The 26,438-nt window shown below is 44.2% G+C and overlaps 3 protein-coding genes across 7 annotated transcripts in view; 1 reads left to right on the top strand and 2 right to left on the bottom strand.

Annotated features, from left to right (window-relative positions):
• LOC144294729 (olfactory receptor 10A6) overlaps positions 1–18,527 on the bottom strand; it is a 69,448-nt gene extending 50,921 nt beyond the window's left edge. The window contains exon 1 of one of the 3 annotated variants that reach the window (XM_077866615.1): positions 18,395–18,527. The gene's annotated coding sequence lies outside the window, so the exon portion shown is untranslated. Of the gene's footprint in view, positions 1–18,358 lie in introns of all 3 variants that reach the window. The other 2 variants (XM_077866614.1, XM_077866616.1) reach the window with 2 other exon arrangements.
• NLRP10 (NLR family pyrin domain containing 10) lies at positions 1,506–18,533 on the bottom strand. 3 transcript variants are annotated; one of them, XM_077866612.1, is made up of 3 exons: positions 18,395–18,533; positions 4,881–5,199; positions 1,506–3,702 (listed from the first exon to the last, which is right to left on the bottom strand). In XM_077866612.1, the coding sequence occupies exons 2-3, from the start codon at positions 5,161–5,163 to the stop codon at positions 1,925–1,927; spliced, it is 2,061 nt and encodes a 686-aa protein (XP_077722738.1). In that variant the 5' UTR covers positions 5,164–5,199; positions 18,395–18,533; the 3' UTR covers positions 1,506–1,924. The 3 variants fall into 3 exon arrangements, with proteins under 3 accessions (XP_077722738.1, XP_077722737.1, XP_077722739.1); XM_077866611.1 differs by having other exon boundaries at positions 18,359–18,491; XM_077866613.1 differs by lacking the exon at positions 18,395–18,533 and having other exon boundaries at positions 4,881–7,590.
• Positions 18,534–18,686: 153 nt separating this feature from the next.
• Positions 18,687–26,029, top strand: EIF3F (eukaryotic translation initiation factor 3 subunit F). The gene is made up of 8 exons (XM_077866618.1): positions 18,687–19,105; positions 22,005–22,075; positions 22,315–22,394; positions 22,815–22,952; positions 24,295–24,386; positions 24,843–24,979; positions 25,118–25,231; positions 25,802–26,029. The coding sequence occupies exons 1-8, from the start codon at positions 18,706–18,708 to the stop codon at positions 25,877–25,879; spliced, it is 1,110 nt and encodes a 369-aa protein (XP_077722744.1). The 5' UTR covers positions 18,687–18,705; the 3' UTR covers positions 25,880–26,029.
• The last annotated feature ends 409 nt before the right edge of the window (positions 26,030–26,438 follow it).

The raw sequence follows: 26,438 nt of genomic DNA, 5'->3' as shown, positions 1-26,438 counted from the left end.
CTCAATTGCATGTTAGACCTATGTTTTTTTTTTAATGGTCCTCCTTGACCCCATGAATATCCAGCAATGTGGCTGGGCACCTGTTCCCTTGTTCCCAGATTCTCTATGATATTCAGGAGTTGGTCTGCTGTGAATATCTAATCTCTTAGGGAGTGACACAACCTCACCCACACTGGATGCCAGCCAGCCTCTGTAACAATGCAGTACAAATTACTTTTTAAATAAGCACATGTACACACATACTGTTTGTTACACATATTCTGGACACAAACACAGTCTATGTGTTCAATATATCATCTATATAATTATCAAATTTGGAGCCACCAAATTTCCTGTGTGAAAAAGAGTGAATTGTTATGATATCCCAAATTGACCACCCAAGTGAAGTTCCCTTAGATTCAGAAGTTTGGGCATGTCCAGCAGTTTGCTGGAAGTGGTACGTGTGGAATCAACTTGTAAGGAATCATGACAGGAATAAAAATCTGTGAAAAGCAAAATGAGGGGTGTCTGTAACCTTTCTGTGGGGCACTGAAGGTCAAGGCAGCACTGGCATTCTTGGCTGCTCTGGCACCAGCAGCAACAGCTGGGGTGAGAGTAGGTTTGTGGTGCCCACACCAGGTCCTCAGGGGCCTCTACTGTGTTGGCTGAGGGGTAGGACCAAAGAGATCTCTCTGAGGAACCCCAGAAATTTTTATTTATTTATATATTTTTATTTAAATTCAATTTGCCAACATATAGTATAACACTCAGCCCTCACCCTATCAAGTGCCCTCCTTAGTCCCTGTCACCCAGTTACCCTTTCACCCCACCCACCTCCCCTTCTGCAACCCTTTGTTTGTTTCCCAGAGTTAGGAGTCTCTCATGGTTTGTCTTCCTCTCTAATTTTTTCCCACTCAGTTTCCCTCCTTTCCCTCATTGTCCCTTTCACTATTTCTTATATTCCACATATAAGTGAAACCATATGATGATTGTCCTTCTCCAATTGACTTAATTCACTCAGCATAATACTCTCCAGTTCCATCCACACTGAAGCAAATGGTAGGTATTCATCCTTTCTGATGGCTAATATTTTCTATTATATATATACCTCACATCTTCTTTATCAACTCATCTGTTGAAGGATATCATGGCTCCTTCCATATATTGGCTATTGTGCACATTACTGCTATGAACATTGGAACCCCAGAAATTGATGGGTCTCCTAAATGAACTTCAATTTCCTCATCTGTGAAACGAGAGTCAGGAACTGACCCCACCTATATTTAAAATTCCTTTGAACTCTTCTTGTCTATACAGAATGAGCCAGAGCAGAAAAAAAGGGATTATGACTTATCTCTGGGAACTGGCTGGTCTTTCCAAAAAGAAAAGGGAGGTAATGGCATCACTGGGGACGAGTGACATGGTATTAGTACAGAACTAGGTCAAATCACAGTAGACTTTAAGACCAAAGGTCTGTGACAGACATGGTTCATTTCCAACACAGAAATTCTAGAAGTTTCTAGAAAGATGGGAAGCTACTATTTATTTAAGCAGCAATTGATCACAAAACAGAGTCAAGGGGATATTCCCTTATAACCCAGTACAATATTTCTTTTAAATGTTGATATTAATATGCTTCACATTATCCAATCTTACTGAATGAGGACAATCCATAGTTTACCAATCACATGTTTGGTCACTAATATAAACATTAACATTAAATTCCACAGTAGAGGAGGTTATAAGCAGCTTCTGTAGGAGGAAGAGATGCTAAATAACTGAATTTGAGCCACTGATGGTAAATGTGATTGTTCCTAGGGACTCAGTCCACATGGCCTTTCCCTATGTCCTATATTCCAAGTTTTCTGATCCTGTATTATCTAATTTTCTTTTCTACTTGCTCTTCTGCCCTTCCACTCTTTCCAGTACCTATTAGTCTAATCTCTCATCTCTCCATTTTTTTTACACTCTGTCTTCCCCCATCTTCCTGTCCCTGACACTCCAACCTTCCTGACCCTTCAGCTCTACTGTCCCATTCCTCCACTTCCCGTCCTACTGCTCCTACCCTCAGCATCTCTTGTTTCTCCATTTTTCTGCCTTTTCCATTAGAAGCCTCCATTTGTGTCTTTTCTATATTATCTTCGTCCACAAAAGGACATTTTTCCTTCTCTTTCCATCTATTAATCAAGCTGGTTTTGACAGAAAATGAGTTCCCGTCATGGGGTTTCTTTTTATTTGAACGTTGCATCTTAAGCGATACATCACTTATCTGAACACCTTTTACCAGATTCCTTATTTTAGACTGATTTAGGGAGAATTCCAAATCCCAGGCCCCTTTATGCTTTATAGATTTCATTTGTTCTTTAAAATGCTTCAGATCCTGCTTTACCAAGGGAGAAATTTTGAGGGAGAACTTTAGCTCGAAGTTCGAGGAGGTCTCTTTTTTCAATATGTCCAATAAAAAATGCATACTGAGAGTCATCTCCTCATTCTCTGCCTGCCTTTCTTCATCCAGAATCCTCTTCACTTCTTTGCGGGACTCTTTCCCCAGCTGACTCTGGTCCTCTTTCACCAGGTAGGACATGGCATGAAAAAACTCCTGGAAGCTAATGTGGCGAAAGATATAGAACTTCTTGATGTCAAGTCCCTCTTGGTAATCCATGCTACTCAGAAAAGCAGCAAGTCTGGTCCCATCTAAATTGTGCTTCCTGAGGTCAGCTTCTTCAAACATGAACCTCTGGTGCTGGATCCCCTCAGCTGCTAAGGAGCACAGACCTTTCAGGACCCTGTGCCGAGTAAGCTTGGAGCAGCCTTCATTGTCACTGGGGGGCAGGAAGGTGGAGACATAGGCCATGAAGATGTCTGTGCCATTACTGGGAGTCTCTGAGATCTCTCTGCCCTTCTCCATCTGCTCCTTGATCCAGGAGCAGATCACCCAGCAAATGCCTGGAATTTGACATGATTTGTAGAGAACGTCATTTCCTCGTACAATGTCAAAGGCATTTCTGGCTTGCTCTTCATCCATGAAATAGGAGCTGAAATACCTCCTCCGCTCATCCTCAGAGAAGCCAAGGATGTGAATATGGTGTGATTGTTTCAGCAAGGGATTCAAATTCTGCAAAGCCAAGGGCCGGGTGGTGATAAGAAGTGAACATGTGGAAAGCACTTCTCTTCTAATTAGACAGTGCAGCACTTTCTCCATGGGGCTCAGCCTCAGACTCTTCAAGCCCCTTACAAAGGGTCTCTGCAGTTCATCAAAGCCATCCAGGATGAACAGCAGTCGCTCAGCCTCCCTCAGCATCTCTCTGACAGGTGCTTGGTTGTCCCCACAACACCAGAAGAGAAGCTGGTCCAGTACGCCCTCCTGCAACAGGACCACTTCTCTGCAGCTGACATAAAAGACATAATCAAACCGGCCTGGGTACAGGGTACCAGTGGCCCAGTCCAGCACCATTTTTCTGGCCAGTGTTGTCTTTCCGGTTCCAGCGGACCCCTGTAGCACCACTGTGGGTGGGGCTTGGTAGGACTTTTCTCCTGGATCAAACAGAGTCTCCACCAAGACAGAGTCCAATTCCTGCTCCAAGACAGGGCAGGCAGATGATTCTGGGCTCCCTGGGCTAGAAGTGGCCACCAGAAGCAGTTGACTGTGGCTGCCGCAGATTGACTCCTCTTGCCTCTCCTCTAGGCAGCAGCGCACATGCTCTCGATATATTTCTCTATAATCTGAGCCAGACACATGGGGTGTTAGTGGGTCAGACAGAAAGAAAGACAAAGAGGGCCCTTCAAACTCTAGGCTCTGCTCTCTAGTTTCATCTTGTATACTCTCTGACTTGTATCTCTTGAAGTTTATATTTTGGGCTTTAAGGGGAAGGACCCCTGGACATGTGGTGTGTTCCTGCACACAGACACATGCATGGTGTGTATATGCACATCCATGTGAGTGTGCAAGGGTGTGTTTCATGTGTGTGAGGATATCGGTGGGATATGAGTGAGTGTATCCACGCACACTCATGGGAGTACACTTACGCAAGTTTGTGTATTTTTGTGTGAGGAAGGTGCATCAGTGCGCATCAGCAAATGGGCATTTGTAAGAATACATGTATGTGCAAAAGTGTCTGTGCGTATGAATATCTGAGTGCTCCTGTGAAACATCCCCATTAGAAAGGTGAGGACAGAGTGGAGAAAGGAAAGGGAAGCTGGGGGATGGTGAAATAAGTAACAGGAGCCTGTTCTTGGTAATGATCAAGCTGTGTGCTCAGGATAAACCAGCTCCTGAGCTGAAGCTATGATTATAGGTCAGAAGAGCTCTTGGGTATAAGAGGGGCCCCTGGAGGGAGCACAGGCACCTCCCCTGGAACCCCACAAGAAAGGACAGGCGACCTTCTGGGCTTCAAGCCCACATTGTTCTCTAGGGCAGCATTGATGCCCCTGTTCCTTGAGAGAGCAGAGAGCAGGATGCAGGAGCAGGCTGTCCTCTGTGGAAAGGAGTCTGGGCTGCCCGCTGGGACAGCAGCTAAGGAAAAATCTGACCCCCACACCCTGAGGCCATTCCTGCTGATTAGTGGAAACCCCTTCACCAACACCATCTTCATTCAATCTCTAAGCCCTCTCTGCTACCCTCCTCTTCTCTGGCACTACAACTGGAAGTAGGAGGTGGGGCATTATGGCTAATGTAGTCTTTCTATGAATCTCCATGCCTCGGCTCAGGCCCTGTCCCTACACTTGTCAGAGCCTTTAGCTGGAGACCACCAGGTCCTTGGGCACTGGTGCTCCCAGGCACAGAAAGAGGGCAAAAGGGAGAGACAGCAAAAATTCTGGGCTATGGGAGTCTCTGGAAATGTCACGGGGGTGGGAGAGTCCTGGTGCCACCCTGACCTCCCCTCATCCCTGGCTCCACTCACCGTTCAGACAAATGTGGCTGAGCTGGTCCACTGGTTCCAACAGGTTCATGACCCTCAGAACCCTGACCACCACCTTCACAGCCTCCAGTGCTCCATAGAGTGAAATCAGCCGAGAAGCCAGGTCCACCGGGCTCAGGCCCTCCAGTTCCCCACGCGCCAGCTGCAGCCGCCCCTCAAGCAGGCTTCTGTCCCGTAAGTGAAACTTGAATAGCTTGAAGTTTTTCTCCTCAAGGTCACTCAAGGCCCAGAGCAATGCCTCCCGGGGGTTGCGAGTCAGGGCCATGGTGTTGGGGTGAAGGGTTGAGTTCAGACCCGTGATCTGGAGAAGCAGGAGAGCAGGGAAGAGAGGCAGGTGCTGAGGGAAGAGCAGCCTGCAGGCACCTCAGCCGCCTGCTTTACTTAGCAAGCTGCTGAGCGCAGGCCAAGGAGAGATGAGAGATGCGCGAAGTTCCAAGAAAGGCGAGCAGGTGAGACAGCAAGGAGCTTTCCTATGCATTCCCCACTGTGCCCCTTTGTCCACTGGCTGATGTGTGTCTGTGCCAGCAAATGAGAAGGAAGGTGTGTGGGTGTGTAGATTGTATCTCTCCATCTCTCTCCTCCACCCTCCTCTTGCTCACACCACAGTTTATCAGGCCCTAAGTGGCTGCTTAAGGCAGTTTGGGTTACAAATAGACACTTTTTTTTTTTTTTTTTTTTTTTTTACATTTTACAAGTGAGCCTCTCTCTGACTTTGTGAACCTATACAGAATATTTACTGGGACTGCTGAGGAATGGCAAGAAGGTAGAAACTCTATACTCATCAGCCCCTTGGCTTCACACAGAATTTCAAAGCTGGAAATCTTCTAATTCAGATAAGGAGTTAAAGGCAGCCCGGGTGGCTCAGCGGTTTAGCGCCTTTAACCCAGGGTGTGATCCTGGAGACCCGGGATCGAGTCCCACATTGGGCTCCCTGCATGGAGTCTGCTTCTCCCTCTGCCTGTGTCTTCTGCCTCTCTCTCATGAATAAGTAAATAAAACCTTAAAAGAAAAAGATAAGGAGTTAAGTTCAAGTAATAAGAGAAACAGCTGTACTTTGAGGACTCACTAGTTGTTATCTCTTTTGATCATCACAGAAATTGTCTTGGGGATCGCTCCAGATGAGAAATTTGACAGAGAAGAATGGGTTTTCCAGAGCTGGGCCAGTGGGCAAAAAGGCAGGATTTATATCATGGCCTATGACCTAGGTAAATAGGGACAGAAAAAGGTGACAAGACAAAACCATTCAAGACAGGAGAAGAAAGTAGGTCGTTAGACTAACTGCTATCCCACACCGGAGACCGATATAGATATGAAGCAGCAGCGAAGGGAGAGGGGGATCTTGAGTGGTGTTGAAAGTATAGAACTAATATGTTGGTGGAATGGCAGTCTTCGGAAGAAGACAAGCAAATATTAGCAGAAACTTTCAGAGTCCAGAATTATCCGCTCTAATCCATAACCAATGGGGAATCCATCTCCATAGCAAAATGGCTGAGAGTTAGAAGAAGGTATTTAGGAACAGAGACCATTGCTGAGATTCAAATATCAGCATTTTAACTACACACCAAAAACAGATAAAAAAGTTTAGGAGAATATTAGACTACAATGGACTATGGGTGCAAGTCATAGGGTCATTTGCAAAAGCAAGCCTGTTGACATAGGAGCGAATAAAGCCTCAGACTTACTGAAAATCTCTGCTGTTAGCAGAGCTAATTCAGGAAAGAGCAAGAAAAGATGGCACTATAGGATTCCATGGAGATGTGGGGTCTAGGCTTCAGGCCATTTGGACTCAAAGAGCTGGTGGTAAGGTGGGGATGACTCCCCTCCCTGATGACTTCACCAGATTTTAAGCCATGACCTTGGGACTGAATAGAACAGATTTTTTTTTTTCTAGTCAAACAGACCTCAAGCCAAGCCTAGATCCACTTAACCCAAACCCATTAGTTCACTTCTGCTTTGTGGTGCTGGTATTAAAAGGATAAGTGGGGGTTCCTGGGTGGTTCGGTTGGTTAAGCGTCTGACACTTGATTTTGGGTCAGGTCATGATCTCAGGGTCATAAGATTGGGATCTGTGTTGGATGAGGAGCCTGCTTAAGATTCATTCTCTCCCTCTCCTTCTGCTCCTGCCCCCCAGCTCTCTCCCTCTGAAAAATAAAAATAAAATAAAATAAAATAAACAGGTGGGACAACCCTGACACCTCTCCTTTAATATGTAAAGGCCCTGGTACACGTGGGGCTGGAACAGATGAAGTGCTCCTGGTCCTCCTCAGAGCAGCACAAACACCCACACATTCTATCTGTCGGTAGATGAGTACTGCTCACCAGAGGAGAACTTGACCTTATTCTTCCACATATTAAGTTGAGAAACAAAGGAGGGGCCAAAGGGATGACTTGCTCTGGCTCCAAGAAAATAAAAGAGCCCAACAGCCCCTTCATCTCTTCTCTGCAATCCCAGTGCTCTCCTACCACTTGATGTGCGGCCAGACTGGGGAAGTTTGACTTGAGATGCAAAGGAATTGAGGTGCTGTCACCACCATGTCCACAGCCATGGCACCATTTTAAGTTATTGAAACCACTGGAGGATGTGCTTGATCGAAGTGAAAAGGGAGAAAGACAGAAGCTCCATGAAACAGGAATCCAAACAGGAGGAAAGCAAAGTCCCTCAAGGCAGCTGATCAGAGGACCTAGAGCATTGTGACAGGACAGAAGCCAGGACTGAGGAGAATGGGGCACTCAGACCATCTCCAAAGGAAAGGAAGAACTGACAGAGTAACTGATGCTACTAAGCCCTCTGGACGACCCTACCAAGAGGCTACTAGGAGGTACGGAAAAATTAACATTAAGTACCAAGAATGAATGAAATAAAGAAATTACTCCTTCTGGGATAAAAAAATAAGAAAGACAGAAGTTTATGTAAGAGTAAACTACAGGGCAGCCCCCCGTGGCTCAGCAGTTTAGCGCCGCCTTCAGTCCAGGGTGGGATCCTGGAGACCTGGAATCGAGTCCCACGTCAGGCTCCCTGCATGGAGCCTGCTTCTCCCTCTGCCTGTGTCTCTGCCTCTCTCTCTCTCTCTCTATGTTTCTCATGCATAAATAAATAAAATCTAAAAAAAAAAGTAAACTACAATACTCAGGTATGAATAATGTTTGCATAGAAATAATAGCAGAACCACTGAATATTGATCTAATTAAAATGTAAAACATAATCATGTCAAAAGGCTAGTGGTGGAATGTTCTCGAGTGTTCTGGCATAGGAAGTGCACAGATAATGCACAAAATTGATGAGTCAAAGGTAGCAGTAGACATGTATTATTTAGAAGTGCAGAGATGCAAGAAGGAACAATTTATATATATTAGCAGCTGCTTCCAAAAAAAAGAGAACCAAAGGTAGTAGTGTGGGGGTTTGAGGAGATGGACCAGGAAAGTACTGGATTTGGAGTGTAAGTTTTATAATGTTAATTGCCCTCTTAAACTATGAGCATATATTACTTCAAAAAAATAAAAATTTTCATGATTGGATTGTTTCTTTGTTGTTGAGTTTAATAAGTTCTTTATAGATCTTGGATACTAGCCCTTTATCTGATATGTCATTTGCAAATATCTTCTCCCATTCTGTAGGTTGTCTTTTAGTTTTGTTGACTGTTTCTTTTGCTGTGCAGAAAGAAGTTTTTTATCTTGACTAAGTCCCAATAATTCATTTTTGCTTTTGTATCCTTTGCCTTCATAGATGTATCTTGCAAGAAGATGCTGTGGCCAAGTTCGAAAACAGTGTTGTCTGTGTTCTCCTCTAGGATTTTGATGGATTCTTGTCTCACATTTAGATCTTTCATCCATTTTGAGTTTATCTTTGTGTATGGTATAAGAGAGTGGTCTAGTTTCATTCTTCTGCATGTGGCTGTCCAATTTTCCCAGCACCATTTATTGAAGAGACTGTCCTTTTTCCAGTGGATAGTCTTTCCTGCTTTGTCGAATATTAGTTGACCATAGAGTTGAGGGCCCATTTCTGGATTCTCTATTCTGTTCCATTGATCTATGTGTCTGTTTTTGTGCCAGTACCACACTGTCTTGATGACCACAGCTTTGTAGTACAACCTGAAATCCAGCATTGTGATGACCCCAGCTCTGGTTTTCTTTTTCAATATTGCCCTGGCTATTTGGGGTCTTTTCTTATTCCACACAAATCTTAAGATGATTTGCTCCAACTCTCTGAAGAAAGTCCATGGTACTTTGATAGGGATTGCATTAAATGTGTAAATTGCCCTGGGCAGCATTGAAATTTTCACAATGTTAATTATTCTAATCCATGAGTAAGGAATGTTTTTCCATCTCTTTGTGTCTTCCTGAATTTCTTTCAGAAGTGTTCTGTAGTTTTGAGGGTATAGATCCTTTACCTCTTTGGATAGGTTTATTCCTAGGTATCTTATGCTTTTGGGTGCAATTGTAAATGGGATTGAATCCTTAATTTTTCTTTCTTCATTTCATTGTTAGTGTATAGAAATGCCACTGATTTCTGAGCATTGATCTTGTATCCTGCCACACTGCCGATTTGCTGTATGAGTTCTAGCAATCTTGGAGTGGAGTCTTTTGGGTTTTCTATGTACAGTATCATACCATCTGCTAAAAGGGTGAGTTTGACTTCTTCTTTGCCAATTTGAATGCCTTTTATTTCTTTTTGTTGCCTGATTGCTAAGGCTAGGACTTCTAGTACTATGTTGAATAGCAGTGGTGAGAGTGGACAATCCTGTCGTGTTCCTCATCTTAAGGGAAAGGCTCCCAGTGTTTCCCGATTGAAAATGATATTTGCTGTGGGTTTTTCATATGGGCAAAAGACATGAACAGAAATTTCACAGAGGAAGACATAGACATGGCCAACAAGCACATGAGAAAATGCTCCGCATCACTTGCCATCAGGAAAACACAAATCAAAACCACAATGAGGGCAGCCCGGGTGGGTCAGCGGTTTAGCGCCACCTTCAGCCCAGGGCCTGATCCTGGAGACCTGGGATGGACTCCAACGTCAGGCTCCCTGCCTGGAGCCTGCTTCTCCCTCTGCCTGTGTCTCTGTCTCCTCTCTCTCTCTCTCTCTCTCTCTTTCTCTCTCTCTCTCTCTGTTTCTCATGAATAAATAAATAAAATCTTAAAAAAAATGAGATACCACCTCACACCTGTGAGAATGGGGAAAATTAACAAGACAGGAAACAACAAATGCTGGAGAGGATGTGAAGAAAGCGGAACCCTCTTGCACTGTTGGTGGGAATGTGAACTGGTGCAGCCACTCTGGAAAACTGTGTGGAGGTTCCTCAAAGAGTTAAAAATAGATCTGCCCTATGACCCAGCAATTGCACTGCTGGGGATTTACCCCAAAGATACAGAGTCAGTGAAATGCCAGGACACCTGCACCCCGATGTTTATAGCAGCAATGTCCACAATAGCCAAACTGTGGAAGGAGCCTCAGTGTCCATCGAAAGATGAATGGATACAGAAGATGTGGTTTATGTATACAATGGAATATTACTCAGCCATTAGAAATGACAAATACCCACCATTTGTTTCAACGTGGATGGACCTGGAGGGTATTATGCTGAGTGAAGTAAGTCAATCAGAGAAGGACAAACATTATATGTTCTCATTCATTTGGGGAATATAAAAAATAGTGAAAGGGAATAAAGGGGAAAGGAGAGAAAATGAGTGGGAAATAACAGAGAGGGAGACAGAACATGAAAGACTCCTAACTCTGGGAAACGAACAAGGGGTGGTGGAAAGGGAGGTGGGCGGGGGATGGGGGTGACTGGGGGATGGGCACTGAGGGGGGCACTTGATGGGATGAGCACTGGGTGATATGCTATATGTTGGCAAATTGAACTCCAATAAAAAATATATACAAAAAAACATAAAAATTAGCAAAGTAAGAATAGAGAGTAAAGAAATGGAGCTAGTAATACTGTATTGCATATTTGAAAGTTATTAAAAGGAAACCTCAAAAGTTCTCATCACAAAAAAGTTTCTGGAACTATGTATGATGGTGGATGTTAGCTATATTTATTGCTATATTTATTTATATTTATTGGTGGTGATCATTTCACAATATAAACATATTGAATCATAATGTTGTAAACCTGAAATTAATACAGTGGTGTACATCAACTAAACCTCAACGTGAAAGAAAGAAAGAAAGAAAGAAAGAAAGAAAGAAAGAAAGAAAGAAAGAAAGAAAGAAAATATTGTGTATAGATATATCTTTCAGGAAACCTGGCACCAAAAGCAATTGAGAGGTCCTGAGAAGATGTGAGAAATGTGGGGCCAAGAGAAGATCTTGTTTGTTTTAACATGGAAGAGGGTGGGAAGGATTTGAATGCTGACAAAAATCATCTGACAGAAGAATTGGGTTAGAAATGCAGACAAGAGGGGCACCTGGGTGGCTCAGTGGTTGAGCGTCTGCCTTCAGCTTGGTCGTGATTCAGAATCCTGGGATCCAGGCCCACTTCAGGCTCCCTGCAAGGAGCCTGCTTCTTTCTCTGCCTATGTCTCTGCCTCTCTCTGTGTGTCTCTCATGAATAAAAAAAAATGCAGACAAGAGAGAGAAATACCAGGGGAGAGAATTGGGCTGTGGATTGAGGTAGGACTCAAAGTAAAGGCAAAAGACTGGCCTTTGATGGGAGGATGGAGGGTACATCTTCCATCCATGCCTAAAGAAAGTGACAGGGTCATTTGGCAGAGCAAGGCAGTTCCATGGGTTTTGTGGTCAGATGAGGGTACTCATGCCTGGTGGTCCCTGTATTCTCTATGAAGGATGAGTAGGAGTATCTCCTAGGGGTGCGAGGGCAGGTAAAATGGGGAGAAGCCATGAGGAAACAATTTAGAGCCTCTTCTATGCACCTTTCCCTCCCCCTCCAAGGCCTCTCATGCCCAGTGCTCAGTGACTTCTGCCAGAGTCCAGGAGAATAGGCAGGAATGGAAATTGGTCTCTCCCAGAGCCTTAACCAAGCTAAGGCTAGAGACAGAAGCAAGACAGAAAAGAACCAAGCCCGAGAGACAAAATGGGAAAATAGAGTGAGACACAGCCACACAGATCATGTGACACAGAGAACAGAGTCCATTAGCTGAGAAGGCTCTCAGATCGGCCTCTCCTAGAAGGTCCCATGTCTGGAGATGATGGGTCAGGGACTGAGAGTCACACCTGAAGGAACAGAAATGAGATATTTTAAAAAACATATTTTAATTGAAGAGTGGAGGCAGGACATGAAATGAGGCCTCCCTCCTGTAACACTGGCTTGGTTGTGGACAGAACTGGCAACTGGAGCAATTGAGTTCCAAAAGGGAAGGGGCAGAGACAAAAGAGACAGAGATACAGGGTGGAAACAGTAAGAAAATAAAAAACACAGAAGACAGGAATAAGCAGATGAAACAGAGGACCCTCGTGGCCATTTGAAAGTATCCATCTCTGCCAGGAGAGGCTGTCTTTTCTCAAGAGTACTCTTACATGCCTTGGAGGAGAAGGAAACCTGCATCCTCCCCAGTAACTTGGCAACTGCTAGCAAGATGGTAGTCAGAAAAACAGGCAGGCTAGCAAAGCACATGCACAAATCAGAATGGGAAATATCAGAGCTAGAGCATTTCAAAGCTCTTGTATCATTGGTGGAGCTGTTTAAACTCAAAACAAATGAGTAAAAATGCATGGTAATTTCTACACTTGACGGGATGAGCACTGGGTGTTATTCTGTATGTTGGTAAATTGAACACCAATAAAAAATTATTTTATTAAAAAAAAATTTCTACACCTGTGTGCTGCTGGAGCACCACCTCTCCAACAGTCAGGAAGGGAGTTGATGTTGAGGACAATAACTATCATGGCTTTCAGTGCTTTGACAAAACTTCAGATACATAGTTTTGGCAGATGCCAAGCCTCTGTGATTTCATCCTGTTGGAGCATTCACTGTATCCCTATAGGGTTCCACTTTCTCTTAGGTTTGCTGTGGCTGAGCCAAGAAAAGAAGTCTATACAAATCCCATGAAAGATTTTGAGGAAAAGAAGCTTGGTGTCTTTCAGAGCGCAAAATTATATTGGAATGCAAAGGAGTTGAGGTAGGACTCAAAGCAAAGGCAAAAGATTGGGTTGAGTTCCATGGAAGTTTGTCACTAAACTGTATTCCTGAACTATGAAACATGAATATTGTGTAATAAGGAAATATTTCTTTGATAAATGATTAACAAATAAGAAAAATGCATGGTAAAATCAAAAGTAGTCATTAAAATCCTGAAATTAGAATATGTGGTTCCTAGCAGCAATGTCCACAATAGCCAAAATATGGGAAGATCCCAGATGTCCATCAACAGATGAATGGATAAAGAAGATGTGGTATATACATGTGTGTTTATACATTCCATTATATATGTATATATATATATATATATATATACATATTATATGTAAGTATTGGAACATTACTCAGCCATCAAAAAGAATGAAATCTTGCCATTTGCAACAATGTGGAGGGAACTGGAGGGTATTATGCTAAGTGAAAGTAGTCACACAGAGAAAGACAAATATATGATTTCACTCGTATGTGGAATTTAAGAAACAAAACTTCAGAAAAGGAAAGGAAGGTAAAATAAAATAAGATGAAAACAGAGAGGGAAGCAAATCATTAGAGACTCTTAACTCTAGGAAACAAACTGAGGGTTGCTGGAGAGGAGGTGAGTGGAGGGACGGGATAATTGGGTGATGGGCATTAAGGAGGGCACATGATGTGATGAGCCCTGGGTATAATATGCAACTGATAAATCACTAAATTCTACCCTGAAACGAATAATCTACTATATGTTAACTAAATTTAATTTAAATTAAAAATGTTTTTTAAAAGAATATTGTTTCCTAACCGGCAGAAAAACAAAAACAGTAAGAAAACACACTCAGTCAAATAACCCCATTTTAAGGCCAAATATAAGTGAAAAAAGAATATGGAAAGTCAACCAAATAAAAACAAAAAATATATAATGTTAGAAATTAATCCAAATATGTCAACATAGAGAATGTTAACAGACTTGTGAATTCAAAGACACAGGTGGTGAGATTGGATTTTTTTTAAGTGTGCAAGTATATGCTGCTTACAAGAGATACTCCTAAAATATAAAGATATGAAATGCTTGAAAGGAAAAGAGTGGGAAAAAGATATGTAAGAATATACGTATCAAGGGAAATCTGGTAGCTATATTGATAGAGTTCAAAAACTAGCAGAGTGAAATAATATGTCATTTAGCCATCCATATATATTTGAAACAAACCATAATTTTTTAAGCAAATGATGTTGGACACAAAATTCAGGTGAGTAGTCATTTCTTGGGCAATGAAATATTGGGGATAGCACTAGGTATATGCAAAGCAGCAGTGCTAGTGCCAATTCATACTGGCTCCAAAATTCAGGAATTTTGAGAGCCAGTTGTTAAACTTCTAGTAGCTTGAAATTGGCCATGGTAGGAGTATTTATACTATAGAAACTGGCCAATGCCAAAACTAGGGCCATTTTTTTTCAAGGAGCTGGTTGTCAAACATTTACTAGCATACCACTGAATTATAATACTCTAATATTCATAATGATAATATCTGTTATTCTAATTTTCATAATAATAAATTGTATTGTATATCATTCTATTATAATAAATTTGTATTCTAATATATAATATTAATTTATAATAGTACTGTTGATAATGTTCTAATCCTTGGTTTGGGTTATAGGCTCTGTTCATTAGTTAAAAAATGAATGCAAATTCTAGTTCCTGGTTTGGATAATAAGTCCTGTTCATTACGTTATTTAAAAAATAATGAGTGAGGCGCTCAGTGGTTGAGCATCTGCCTTCTGCTCAGGATGTTCCCGAGTCCTGCATCGGGCTCCCTGAAAGACACCTGCTTTTCTCTCTGCCTGTGTTTCTGCCTCTCTCTCTGTGTCTCTGATGAATGAATACAATCTTTTAAAAAAAAATCTTTTTAAGATTTTATTTATTCATTCATTCATGAGAGACACACAGAGAGAGAGAGGCACAGACACAGGCAGAGGAAGAAGCAGGCTCCACGCAGGGAGCCCGACACGGGACTCGATCCCGGGTCTCAACCACTAAGCCATCTAGGTGTCCTGATTCTGTTGCTTTTATTTTTTTTATTTGTTTATTTTTTATTTATTTATTTATTTTTATTCTGTTGCTTTTAAACTGTGTGGCAGCTGCTCCTCACCACCCAGTCCTAAAGGGCTTTCAGGCAGTGGGCCTTCCTTGCAAATTCCAGCATAGCAGAGGAGTGTCCTGGCACTAGTGGAGCCTGGATAAAGTTCACAATTTCCTGAAACCTGCTGGCAATGAGCAGAGACAAACAGTGGGAGGCAGCCTGCAAGCCCTCGCCTATGTGGGTCCAGTCTGCAGGACAGGTGGTTGGCCACCCAGGTATGGTTCCCACACAGCCCTGCCCCACCAAGATGTCCCAAGTCACACTTGCAGCCCTGAGAGAGCCTAGGGCTCCCTCTTGTGGCCCTCCCATAGTTGGAGCTATAGTCAGAGCTCCCTTCACTCCAGCTGTCATTGAAGAGGTGGGAAGCGTTTATCAAGCTACAGGCCCCAATTTTAACATGAGCCTGCAGCTATGACCTTTGATTTTTCAGGAAGGACTGTCAAGCATACTGCTTAGGATAGCCAGGATCCCAGGTGTGATGGTGAATTTTATGTGTCAATTTGACTAGGGCACAGGATCTTCGGATATTTGGTCAAACATTATTCTAGGTGTATCTGTGAGGGTGCTTTTGGATAAGTTTAACATTTAAATTGATAGACTGAATAAAGCAGAGTGCCAGCCCTAATGTGGGTGGGCCTCATCCAATCAGTTGAAGGCCTACATGGAACAAAGAGCTGGTCCCCACCCGGAGTAAGAGGGAACCTCACCTGCCTGACTCCTTGAGCAGGACACTGGGCTTTTCTAGCCTTCAGACCCAAAGTGAAACATAGGTTCTTCTTGGGTCTTGCGTCTGCCTGCTTTTGGACTAGAACTACATATTGGCCCTCTTGGGTCTCCAGCTTCTGACTAAATATCTTGGGACTTCTCAGCCCCCATAATCTTGTGAGCCAATCATATATATATATATATATATATATATATATATATATATATATAATCCCATATATATCTTTAATCCCATATATATATATAAATGTATCATGTATACACAATACATTTCCTATATTTAAGGGAATAACCCATTTTCTTTCTCCCCATGCTTTCTGCCCTTTTTTGATGAACTTAGGGTCTCAGAGTGTCTGGTGTTTGGGTTTTTTTTTTTAAGATTGTATCTATTTATTTGAGAGAGAGAGAAGGGGTTGAGCAGAGGGAAAAGAAGACTCCTTGCTGAGAAAGGAGCCTGAGAACTCTGGGATCATGACCTGAGCGGAAGGCAGGTGCCCGAGAGTGTCTGTTTATAGCATTCAGCCTGCCTGGATCCCTCAGGCAATGACTGAAAAGCCAACATCCTGGATGTGTATGTACTTCCTTGTCCTGGCTGGTCAGCATTCCTAGGTCCTGCAACTTCCCTTATCATTCCCCAATTCAAAGTGTCTCTGATTCTTCATCCACTTCTTTTTCTTTTCCTGCCAGAGAGACAGGTCTTCAGGCCATTAATGTAAAGGCAAAGTTCTTGGTGGTGAAGTATTCACACTCAACTCAAATACGGAGATAGGCGGTCCCAAGGGCATGCATGGTCAGTTTGGGGCAGCAACACCTCTCCAGCAGAGGCAGCTCTCCTCTGGCCTTCTTCCCACAGAATGATCTCAAGGGATCAGCTCTTGCTAAGGCAGACTCCCACTAGGCACCCACAAGGGAGGCCATAGCCTAGGGCAGCCTCTCTAGCATGTCCCTCATCCTGTGCAAGACCATCTCTTTCATCTGTCTTCCCCCGTTTCATGGATGGTTCTCCTTCCCACATGTGTCTTCAATCTCTTTCCTCTAGATCCTTACCCTTAGTTTAAAAATACTTAAAACCTTCCCAGCCTAAATTGTGCCTTTCTCATCCTACTGTTCCCCCTGCTACTGCCTTAAAGGTCTCCTCTCCTTCCCACCAACTCTCTTGAAACATTAGCCAGCACTCACTGCCATCAGTTCAAACTGACCACTCTCACACCTGAATTCTGATCTCCAGGCGCACCCCCCCCCCCCCCCGCAGTTCCACGGACACTGCTCTGCGAAGGTTGGTAATGATCCGGGTTACCAAATCTGAGGTCCTTTTCAATCCTCCTCCAATAGACTGTTCAACTGTGTTGCGGGGGTAGGAGTGCGGACTAAAAGAAGGTATATCTGCCCAGAACATTGACAGGGGAGCTGGATCATGTGAATTCTAATTATGGAAGGTAGCTCCAAAGAGAAGGCAGTTCTTGGACATAAGGGTCAGGGCTAGGAAGTCCAACCTCACCCAATTTGGACTTGCCAATTGGATGCCAGGACTTGATCTAATTAAAAGGAGTTGATTGGTTTCCTGGCAGGTAGATATGACCACTCCCACTGTACCAAGAAGGAAACTGAGACTCAGAAAAAATTATAGATTGCCCAAAGTTACACACAATGTTAGAATCAGAGCTCTTTTCCATTGCATAGCGGTGGTAATAGCTTCCGCTTAATAATAGTAACGGCTGTAGGGGCACCTGTGTGGCTCAGGGATTGAGCAACTGCCTTCGGCTCAGGTGGTGATCCCAGGGTCCTGGGACTGAGTCCCACATAGGGCACCCTGCAGGGAGCCTCCTTCTCCCTCTGCCTATGTCTCTGCCTCTCTGTGTCTCTCATGAATCAATATATAAAATATTTAATAATAATAATAACTTCTATGTATCAGGCACATGCTAAGAGCTTTACAGAGGGTTACTCCTTGAAACCCTCTCCCAAAGCACAGACTAGCATCTCCACCTGACCACTCAACAATTCTGCTGGGATGTCTAATGAGGGTGACACCTCCAAAATTGAACTTAGGACCTTTTCAAAAAAAAAAACACCTGCTCCAGGGGCACCTGGGTGGCTCAGCGGTTGAGCATCTGCCTTCGACTCAGGTCACGATCTCAGCCCTTGCACGGGGCTCCTTGCTCAGCAGGGAGTCTGCTTCTCCCTCTGCCCCTCACCCCACTCATGCTCACTCTCAAATAAATTAAATATTTAAAAAAAAAAACAGCCCCCTCCCTTGCCTCCTTCAATCCACTCAGATCTCACGCTCTCATTGTTACCCACCCTACCTTCTGATTCTCCCTTATTCCCCGCTCGTTTTTCCTTTTTCATAGCATCCATCACCCTGTAACATACTATATACCCTTTTGTCTCTCTCCGCTAGATATTGGGCATTTTTGAGGACAACGATCCTTGTTCTGTCCTCTGATCTACATTCCGAGGGCCTAACACAGCGCCTGGCACCTATTCACACTGGTGACTGAAGAAGCCGCCGCACCCACACCTTCTGACGCGGTGAAGAAGTGCCTTTAAAACGCACTTTATCGTCCACTACCCCTTTGAAGTCTGGAAACTCTGGGTCCACCTGGCGGCCGCTGAGCAGTCGCAGCGGTTTCTTCTCTCATCGCCGTCTCAAGTTTGTCCGGAACTATTCAGCTCCGTCCTCACTTGAGTGCTCCTCGGTCCGAAATCAAAGAGCACAAACTCAGAGCCGGAAACTGTGCCGTGAGAAGCATTACCGGTAGCCAATCGGCATAAAGATCTCGTTCACGTGGTGCATCTTCAGCCTATCGTGTTCTACTACTTTTCAACTCCCTCCCTTCCGCTCCCGGCTCCTTCTCTCTCGACAAGATGGCCACACCGGCAGCCCCGGCGAGTGCTCCTGCCGCCACCCCAGCCCCAGCCTCCGCCCCAGCCGCGGCCCCAACCTCGGTCTCAGCCCCGGCCGCAACCCCAGCTTCAGCGCCAGCGCCGGCTCCGGCTCCAGCGCCGGTCCCAGCTCCAACGCCGGCTCCAGCCTCTGCCTCAGACCCGGGGACTGCGGCGGCCACGACTGCGGCTCCGGGCCAGACCCCGGCGTCTACGCCAGCCCCAGCGCAGACTCCGGCGCAGTCACTGCCGGGTCCTGCTCTCCCAGGCCCCTTCCCCGGGGGCCGCGTGGTCCGGCTGCACCCGGTCATTTTGGCTTCCATCGTGGACAGCTACGAGCGACGCAACGAGGGCGCTGCCCGAGTTATCGGGACCCTGCTGGGTGAGTGGTCAAACCGCATTGACCCTCTCGCCTCCCGTTTATCCCATTGACCTCTTGACTTATTTCTGCATCCCGTCTTTCTGCCGCGACTTCTCTCCTTGAAGGAACTCGCACTTTCCTGCCAGGTTGCTGTCACTTTGGTCGACACAGAATACGTAAGCCGTAGTGCGTTACTGAATAAGTATCGTGTGCCGAATGATCGATCCCGGGTCCCCAGGATCACGCCCTGGGCTGAAGGCGGTGCCAAACCGCTGGGCCACCCGGGCTGCCCCTGGTTTTATGTTTTATTTTTAATCTCCCCGCTAGCATTTGAGGTCAAGTGTGATTAGTCCCAGACTGCCAAAAATGAGTTCAGATGCCGACGAGGAAGTCAGAAACGTTTGACTAAACGTTCGACTAAACGCTGCCCCCCACCCCCCCCCGCCGCCTTCCACCCCCTTCCACGGTCTAAATGTCCTTATTTTCCAGGTGTTTACGAGGACGTTTTAAACCAGTTGGTAAAGAAGTAGGGACTTCTGTAAAAAGACATCCCTTTAAACAAGTTTGGCAGAAACCTATTTAGGTTTTTGATGATATTCTGCTTTTCTAAACATTTAATCCTGGTCTTATGTTTTTTAATCTCCCTGATATGTTAATTTGTAAAGCTGAGAAGCTAAATAGGGATTACTGATAATAATGCCCTTTTCTCTTGGGAACTGCTGATCCCATCGAAGTCCTTTTCCTTCCATCCTTGTCACCAATTTTAGATCCCTTTGTAAATGGACTCTAGCCTCGTTTGTCATTTCTCTTATTCTTGAATATGTATGTAATAGTCTTTCTAGCATAGAAGACAACTGAATTGCAAAGGGGACAAGATTTGACTGTAGATTGCACCAAATATTAACCATGTGCCTTGGGATTCCTGGGTGGCTCAGTGGCTGGGTGCCTGCCTTTGGCCCAGGGCATGATCCTGGAGTCCCAGGATCGAGTCCCACATCGGGCTCCCTGCATGGAGCCTGCTTCTCTCTCTGCCTGTGTCTCTGCCTCTCTCTTTCTCTCTGTGTGTGTCTTTCATGAATAGATAAAATCTTAAAAAAAAAAAAAAAAAAAAAAAAACCATGTGCCTTGAGACAAATTACCTGAAGTCTAGTTCTTTCGGGGCACTTAGACTTAGTCTTTGCAGAAACTAAACTATCACCAAAAGCATCTCACTGCTGGCAGACCATTAGGTACAAAACCGCGGTTGACTGCAGTCTTCCACCACATCAGGGCTACCCCCACACCCCCAATCCCTGCCTTGCAACACACACACATTTGCCCTCTCTTTGAAGATTTAGCATTTCACAGAACCTTCAGTTGATCCATTATCTTCCAAACATCAAGGTTTTTCTCAAACCAAGCCTTTGTATTCTGTTTGACATAAATGTCTTCCCTGCTCTCTCTCATTTAAGTTTCACTCATTTCCTGGGTTCCCAGGAAAATTGTTAAGTGTCAGTTCTTTGTCTCACATTACCACCCTCACCTCCATTCTTAACCTCCAAAGTATAGTAGCATTCTGTAAATGTGTCCTGCTTTGAGCTTCTGAAATAAATGATTTTTGCAACAAAGGTTGGCACTTGACGAATACTAATCTATTTACTCTTTGAGCTGCACTGCCAAATTTTCCAAATCCACTGGAGCTATTTAAAGAAACCCAGGGAGAATGCTCAGAGCCCCCAGATACTCTAGTGACTCTAGTTAGACCAACTAGTCTAGCTCTTCAGATCCTCTTCCAGACTGGGATAATGGTATAATGCTCAGTGTTATAGAGACAGTACTTCACTGAAGAATTAAACACAGACTGCTCACGAGGAGCTTCTGAATATTCTCAGATGTTAATTCATGAAACATTTAATTTGGTTAAATGAAATGACTGGTACTGTGTAAATACCATAAAACTGTTACATATTTTGAATTCAAAGTTTGATAAAATAACTTCTGTTCTAACCTTAAATTCAAGATGAAGATATATGCAAATAATTAGAATACAATGTGATAAATGCTTTAACTGAAGGATATTGTGGCGTGGAAATGCAGAAGACTTAAAACTGCTTCAGAAGTGTGAAATGGTCAAGTTTATTGAATTCCTGTTTAGAGGTCAAATAAGCATATTTATCCGCTGGGTTTGAAGACATAGTTTTAGCAAAGGGAGCAGAAACCATAGTGAAGTGGAATTAAACAGACACATGGGTGGCAGCATTGTGGTCTGTGGAGGAGGGGGAAGTGCTTGAAGCCTGGTATGGGTGGTGCCAGTAGATTAGAAAAACATGGAGAACTCAAGGGACTAGCAGTCTTAGGTCAAGAAACAAACTAAGTGGGAGTAAAGGTATCAGAACTAGAACAGAAATTTGTGGTAAAAGACTGATACTGATGTTTACGGTTCACAGGTAGAAGGTTTCTGGATGATGATGGGGTTAAGGACATGACCATTGGACTAGATGACTGAAGGGAGGTAAAGGTGAAGCTCCCTAAGATTGTACTCTGAGGCTAGGCTTCTGTTTGGGTGGCCTATGTAGACATTGTCAGAATTTTCCAAGTATTCTGCAGAATGAATTATAAGAGAAAGTCTAGTGGCTGAAAAATGATGTTCACAGAGTGAAGATCCAGAGCAGGGCTGGTAGCAGGAAAGACCAGGTAGGCAGAAGAGCTTGTAAAGGAAGAATAGACCTTGTTTATTGATGGTTAAAGGAAAACAGGCACTTCAGAGCTTCAGTTCTCTGGAGGATCCTGGTTCCATTGATGCACATGGCTGAACTTGTAGCGTATGAGTTCAATTTTTTGTTCATTGTCTTCAAGGAAGCCTCTGACAGCATTTGGAAAGTGGTCGGAGGCTGTTGAGAGCTCTAGGGTTTTATAACATGTGGACAATTCTCTCTCACAGGAACCGTTGACAAGCATTCAGTGGAGGTCACTAACTGCTTTTCAGTGCCACACAATGAGTCAGAAGATGAGGTGAGTAGGAGCTTGAGCTGCCAGTATGTCATCTATAGCTGTTCTTTTGTTAGGCTTTCCTCAAGGCTCCTCTTGCACAATATATTGTGCTCCTAACTAGAAGTCCTACAGTTGGAAGAGCTTTTTTTCTGTGTACATATTTGCTGGGCCTCTGCGGAGGTTGGCCCCTTGTCCTTTTCTTCCATATTTTTTCTCTGAACTTCTGGCTTCTTAGCTTCCTTTTCTGCCTTCCTTCCTAGGTGGCTGTTGACATGGAATTTGCTAAGAACATGTATGAATTGCACAAGAAAGTCTCTCCAAATGAGCTCATCTTGGGCTGGTAAGTTGGAGTGGAGCGAATGGGAAGTTTTGGTGATTGCCAAGATTTTTTGCCACCAGTCTAGATATTATACTCTCTTTTGGAGACAATATTGAAAGTGTATCACCTCAGGATCTATGAATTTAGTGTGTTTTGCTGGTAATTCTGATCTCATGAGGCCAAGCATATTTACTTTGAAATGTAGCTTTTACTGAGCAAGTATTTTTGGCTTGCTGGTGACTTGCAATGTTTCAAGAGCTCTGACAGTCAGCCTTTGATTTGATTTGATACAGTTTTCAGTGTATTCTTTTTGCATTTGGGGTGTCACTGGAGGTGACACTACTACAAGAGTGTCAGGTACCTAGAGACACCCATGTCATCATTGTGTTTGGTCTTAATGTCACATTTAGACATGAATCCACACTGTATTCCTTTTTCCAGGTATGCTACAGGCCATGACATTACAGAGCACTCTGTGCTGATCCATGAGTACTACAGCCGAGAAGCCCCCAACCCCATTCACCTCACTGTGGACACCAGCCTCCAGAATGGCCGCATGAGCATCAAGGCCTATGTCAGGTGACCAGTGTTTTGGGACACAAGAGCATAAAAGGCTATCTATCTAGTTCATACCATGCGTGGATGACACCCACCACCAACCAAAGCAGGTTTAATTCTTCAGTATATAATTCACTGCCTCCTAAGAAGGCCCATTCCTCACTCTCAACAGTTACCATTAGAAAGATTTTACTCAGAAACAAAATCTATTTCTGAAATATCCACTCACTGATACCTGGTGTACCCTAGATTTCTACTTATTGCTCTTAACCAATTTCAAATGACAGCCCTTTAGGTATTTGCACAAACTCTCATGTTTTTCGTGTCATCTTTTCTATAAGCTAACTCTTCACACCTCCTATAGCTGATCCTACTCGGTATTTTGGTCACAATCCTTCACCACATTCACTGTTTTTCCGAGTCACCCTTTAGTTTGCCATTATCCCGAGAACTGAACACAGGACTTAGGGTAGTACAAATTAAAGGGTGACTGTTCTTTTTTTAATACATCTGTTACCCCAGAGTTAAGTGCATTTTTGACAACAATAACATAGTTTTGACGCTGAGTTTGCAGGCAGTTAAAATACCAGCCAATGGGGGAAGTTGGGAAAGGCTCAAGTGGCATGCTACAGAAGGGGCTGCTAGAGGAGTTGGAAGGATTATCTTTTCCGGTTAGAGTGAAGGCATTTGTTGGTGCCTGTCTTATAGTTTGACTTTGTGCTGTTTCCTTGTGTGACGTGATGTAACCAGTTAGTCTTGATGCCGTGAGATAATGGTGGTGGATGTCACGTGCTTATGGGCTAGCTGGTGTACCACTAAGCTTTAGTCATCGCCTGATTTCTTAGTTTTTCCAGATATTTCAGACTCTTCATGGTCCAGTTGAAAAAAATAGAGTTGACGTAGTAAAGACAGTCACCTTTAGTAAGATCACTTACAGCACCCAGTCTCGTCTTGGGCAGACTGGAGTCAGTTGGCTTTTTTTTCAGTGCTGACGAAAGGCTCAGTCTCATAGAAGATCTTCCTTGTTTCTTCTCTCAATGGGGCTGGATATCTGGGCAGCCAGCTTCATGGGGAAATCCAGTGTCTTGTTTCATCACTGAAATTGCACAGTGAGTGAAGCAGTCCTCTAAAGGGCCAGGTCAGGTCTGAATGCTGAGTCCTCTCTCACAGGCCAGGGTTTAGTGTGTGGAATGAGCTAAAGGAAAAAATGACTTGTTCTCATGAGACCTCTGGGGTTCAGATGGTTCCAGCCTTCTTACCTCAGAACCGTGGAACCCATTCTCTTGGTATAATTGCTTTTCCAGCCTAGATTAGGAAGCTCTCTCCCAAGGCTATTTGTTTACCTTGACTTCTCTCTCCCCAGCACTTTAATGGGTGTCCCTGGGAGGACCATGGGGGTGATGTTCACACCTCTAACAGTGAAATATGCGTATTATGACACTGAACGTATTGGAGGTGAGTAACCTTCCCATACCCTCTTTTGAGGTCTGGCATTTTTCAGGGGAGGGGATTGCCACTCTAATGAGTGGAGGGCCTTGGGTGGGTTGAAAAGGAACCATTGATTGGTTTGTGAACCATTGATAAGGTTTGTGATTCAAATCACAGTTGTTCTCCTTTATAAATGGGCTTCCAGGAATTATTTGTGGAATTATTTGAGGTGGGAAATTTTCAGCACCAGAGGCTGTGTGGCCATTCGTATAAGAGCAAAACCAGTGATTAGCATACTGGGTGCAGAAGTTGAGCTTTGGCAGGAGGAAGAAAAGCTAATAAAGGCAGAGCAGAGGAGTTTAGAGAAATTGACTATGTCCAGAGGAGGGTGAAAGAGTTAGCAGAATTGTTAGAAATCATCTCTTTCCTGATGGGATGACTAAAATCTCTGTGCCTCTTATATCCCCCATCCCACTCTCACAGTTGACCTGATCATGAAGACCTGTTTTAGCCCCAACCGGGTGATTGGACTCTCAAGCGACTTGCAGCAAGTAGGAGGGGCATCGGCTCGCATCCAAGATGCCCTAAGCACGGTGTTGCAGTATGCAGAGGATGTGCTGGTGAGGAGGGGGAAGGAAAGAAAGGAGGAGGGCATAGATCTCCACTCTGGGATCACTGAGAGGTATGCTGGTGATATGGCAGTCCTCGGTGGTGGTGAGAATTAACTGTGCCTCATTGAATCTTTGTTTGGTGCTCAGTCTGGAAAGGTGTCAGCTGACAATACTGTGGGCCGCTTCTTGATGAGTCTGGTTAACCAAGTACCCAAGATAGTTCCCGATGACTTTGAGACCATGCTCAACAGCAACATCAATGTGAGTGCCTTTCCTGGGCTTCTGGGAGCTTACGTCTTCCCCCACCTCAGCTCATGCACACAAATATAAAGGGAGTTGGGGGAGATGACCCAGAAGGGAACAAAGGGAGGAGGGGCTTTGCCTTTGGCCCCTTGCAGTCCAGGTTGGGAGAAAGGAAGAGATAGTACATGTGCTTGGAGATGCCCCCGCCTTCCCTTCCTTGATTCCATTATCTCAGGTGCTATGGATACTACTGTGACTTGTTATCTAGATTCATAGTTGATAGAAATGCTAAGTCCAGAAGCTAATGACAATGCAATTTCTTCTTCTCCCTCTGAGTTCATAGGCAGCCCCCCGCCTCCATATTCTACCCCTGGGATCTTGGCTAAAGCACCCCAAGTTTATTAGTATATCAGTAGAGATGAAAAGGTGTTCTCAAACGTTTCCTTCTTATCTTCCACCTTCAACTCTTGCATAGCCTTTTCCTAAGCTGTCATTTATACCCACTTGTTCACCATGGAGCTGGCCAACACCAGACTTTCTTCTCCCTTTGCCCAACCCCTCACTCATTGTGGCTTCTTCCTCTTCCAGGACCTGCTGATGGTGACCTACCTGGCCAATCTCACGCAGTCACAGATTGCCCTCAATGAGAAACTTGTAAACCTGTGAATGGGTCCCACGCAGTACTCCTGCCAGTCTTGGGCCACCCTAGGACTCAGAATGGAGTGAAGTAGAATGGTTTACTTGTGGTTTGAGTCACACTGAGTCAGTCAACTGCTTGTGACTCTAAATAAATCTAGCCTACCTTTTGTAAATGAATCCATCTTACATGAGTTTACTGCTGGGTGGGGGGAAAACCTACTCTAGAGCTCATGCGGAAACTAGGAAGTGAATACTCTGGGTAGAAGTTGGTTGTGTGTGTGTGTGACTCACCATCATTGGTTGTGCCCAGAGCCCAACCCCACACCAGTTTATCTTCACCTGACTCCAGACCAGAAAGCCTTCTTTGCACACTGGTTTTACAGAGGTACTTTCCCACTCTTTTGGCTATAATTAGAGCAAATTGGATCTCCAAAAAATAGATATTTACCACTTCTCTTCTATAGCACTTTACACAAATGGCAGCACAAAGTGTTACCCTATGAGCAGTTGGGAGTATCTAGGGCATGTGCTAGTGAGTGGGGAAGAAAGAAGGGAATGGGTACAAATCTCAGTCTTGGGGCCCCTG

Source organism: Canis aureus, chromosome 23 (genome assembly GCF_053574225.1).
Source record: "Canis aureus isolate CA01 chromosome 23, VMU_Caureus_v.1.0, whole genome shotgun sequence".
NCBI lineage: Eukaryota > Metazoa > Chordata > Mammalia > Carnivora > Canidae > Canis > Canis aureus.
Note: the sequence above shows the minus strand (reverse complement) of the source record. Positions and strands in the feature narration are given on the sequence as shown.

What these genes read in the sequence shown, in the direction of transcription:
- NLRP10 (XM_077866612.1), bottom strand. Translation starts at nt 5,163, where the DNA reads ATGGCCCTGACTCGCAACCCCCGGGAGGCATTGCTCTGGGCCTTGAGT. An exon ending in CAGCCACATTTGTCTGAACG is followed by an intron (nt 3,703 to 4,880) that starts GTGAGTGGAGCC and finishes TGTCTGGCTCAG; the next exon opens with ATTATAGAGAAATATATCGA.
- EIF3F (XM_077866618.1), top strand. Translation starts at nt 18,706, where the DNA reads ATGGCCACACCGGCAGCCCCGGCGAGTGCTCCTGCCGCCACCCCAGCC. An exon ending in TGACACTGAACGTATTGGAG is followed by an intron (nt 24,387 to 24,842) that starts GTGAGTAACCTT and finishes CCACTCTCACAG; the next exon opens with TTGACCTGATCATGAAGACC. An exon ending in AGTATGCAGAGGATGTGCTG is followed by an intron (nt 24,980 to 25,117) that starts GTGAGGAGGGGG and finishes TTTGGTGCTCAG; the next exon opens with TCTGGAAAGGTGTCAGCTGA.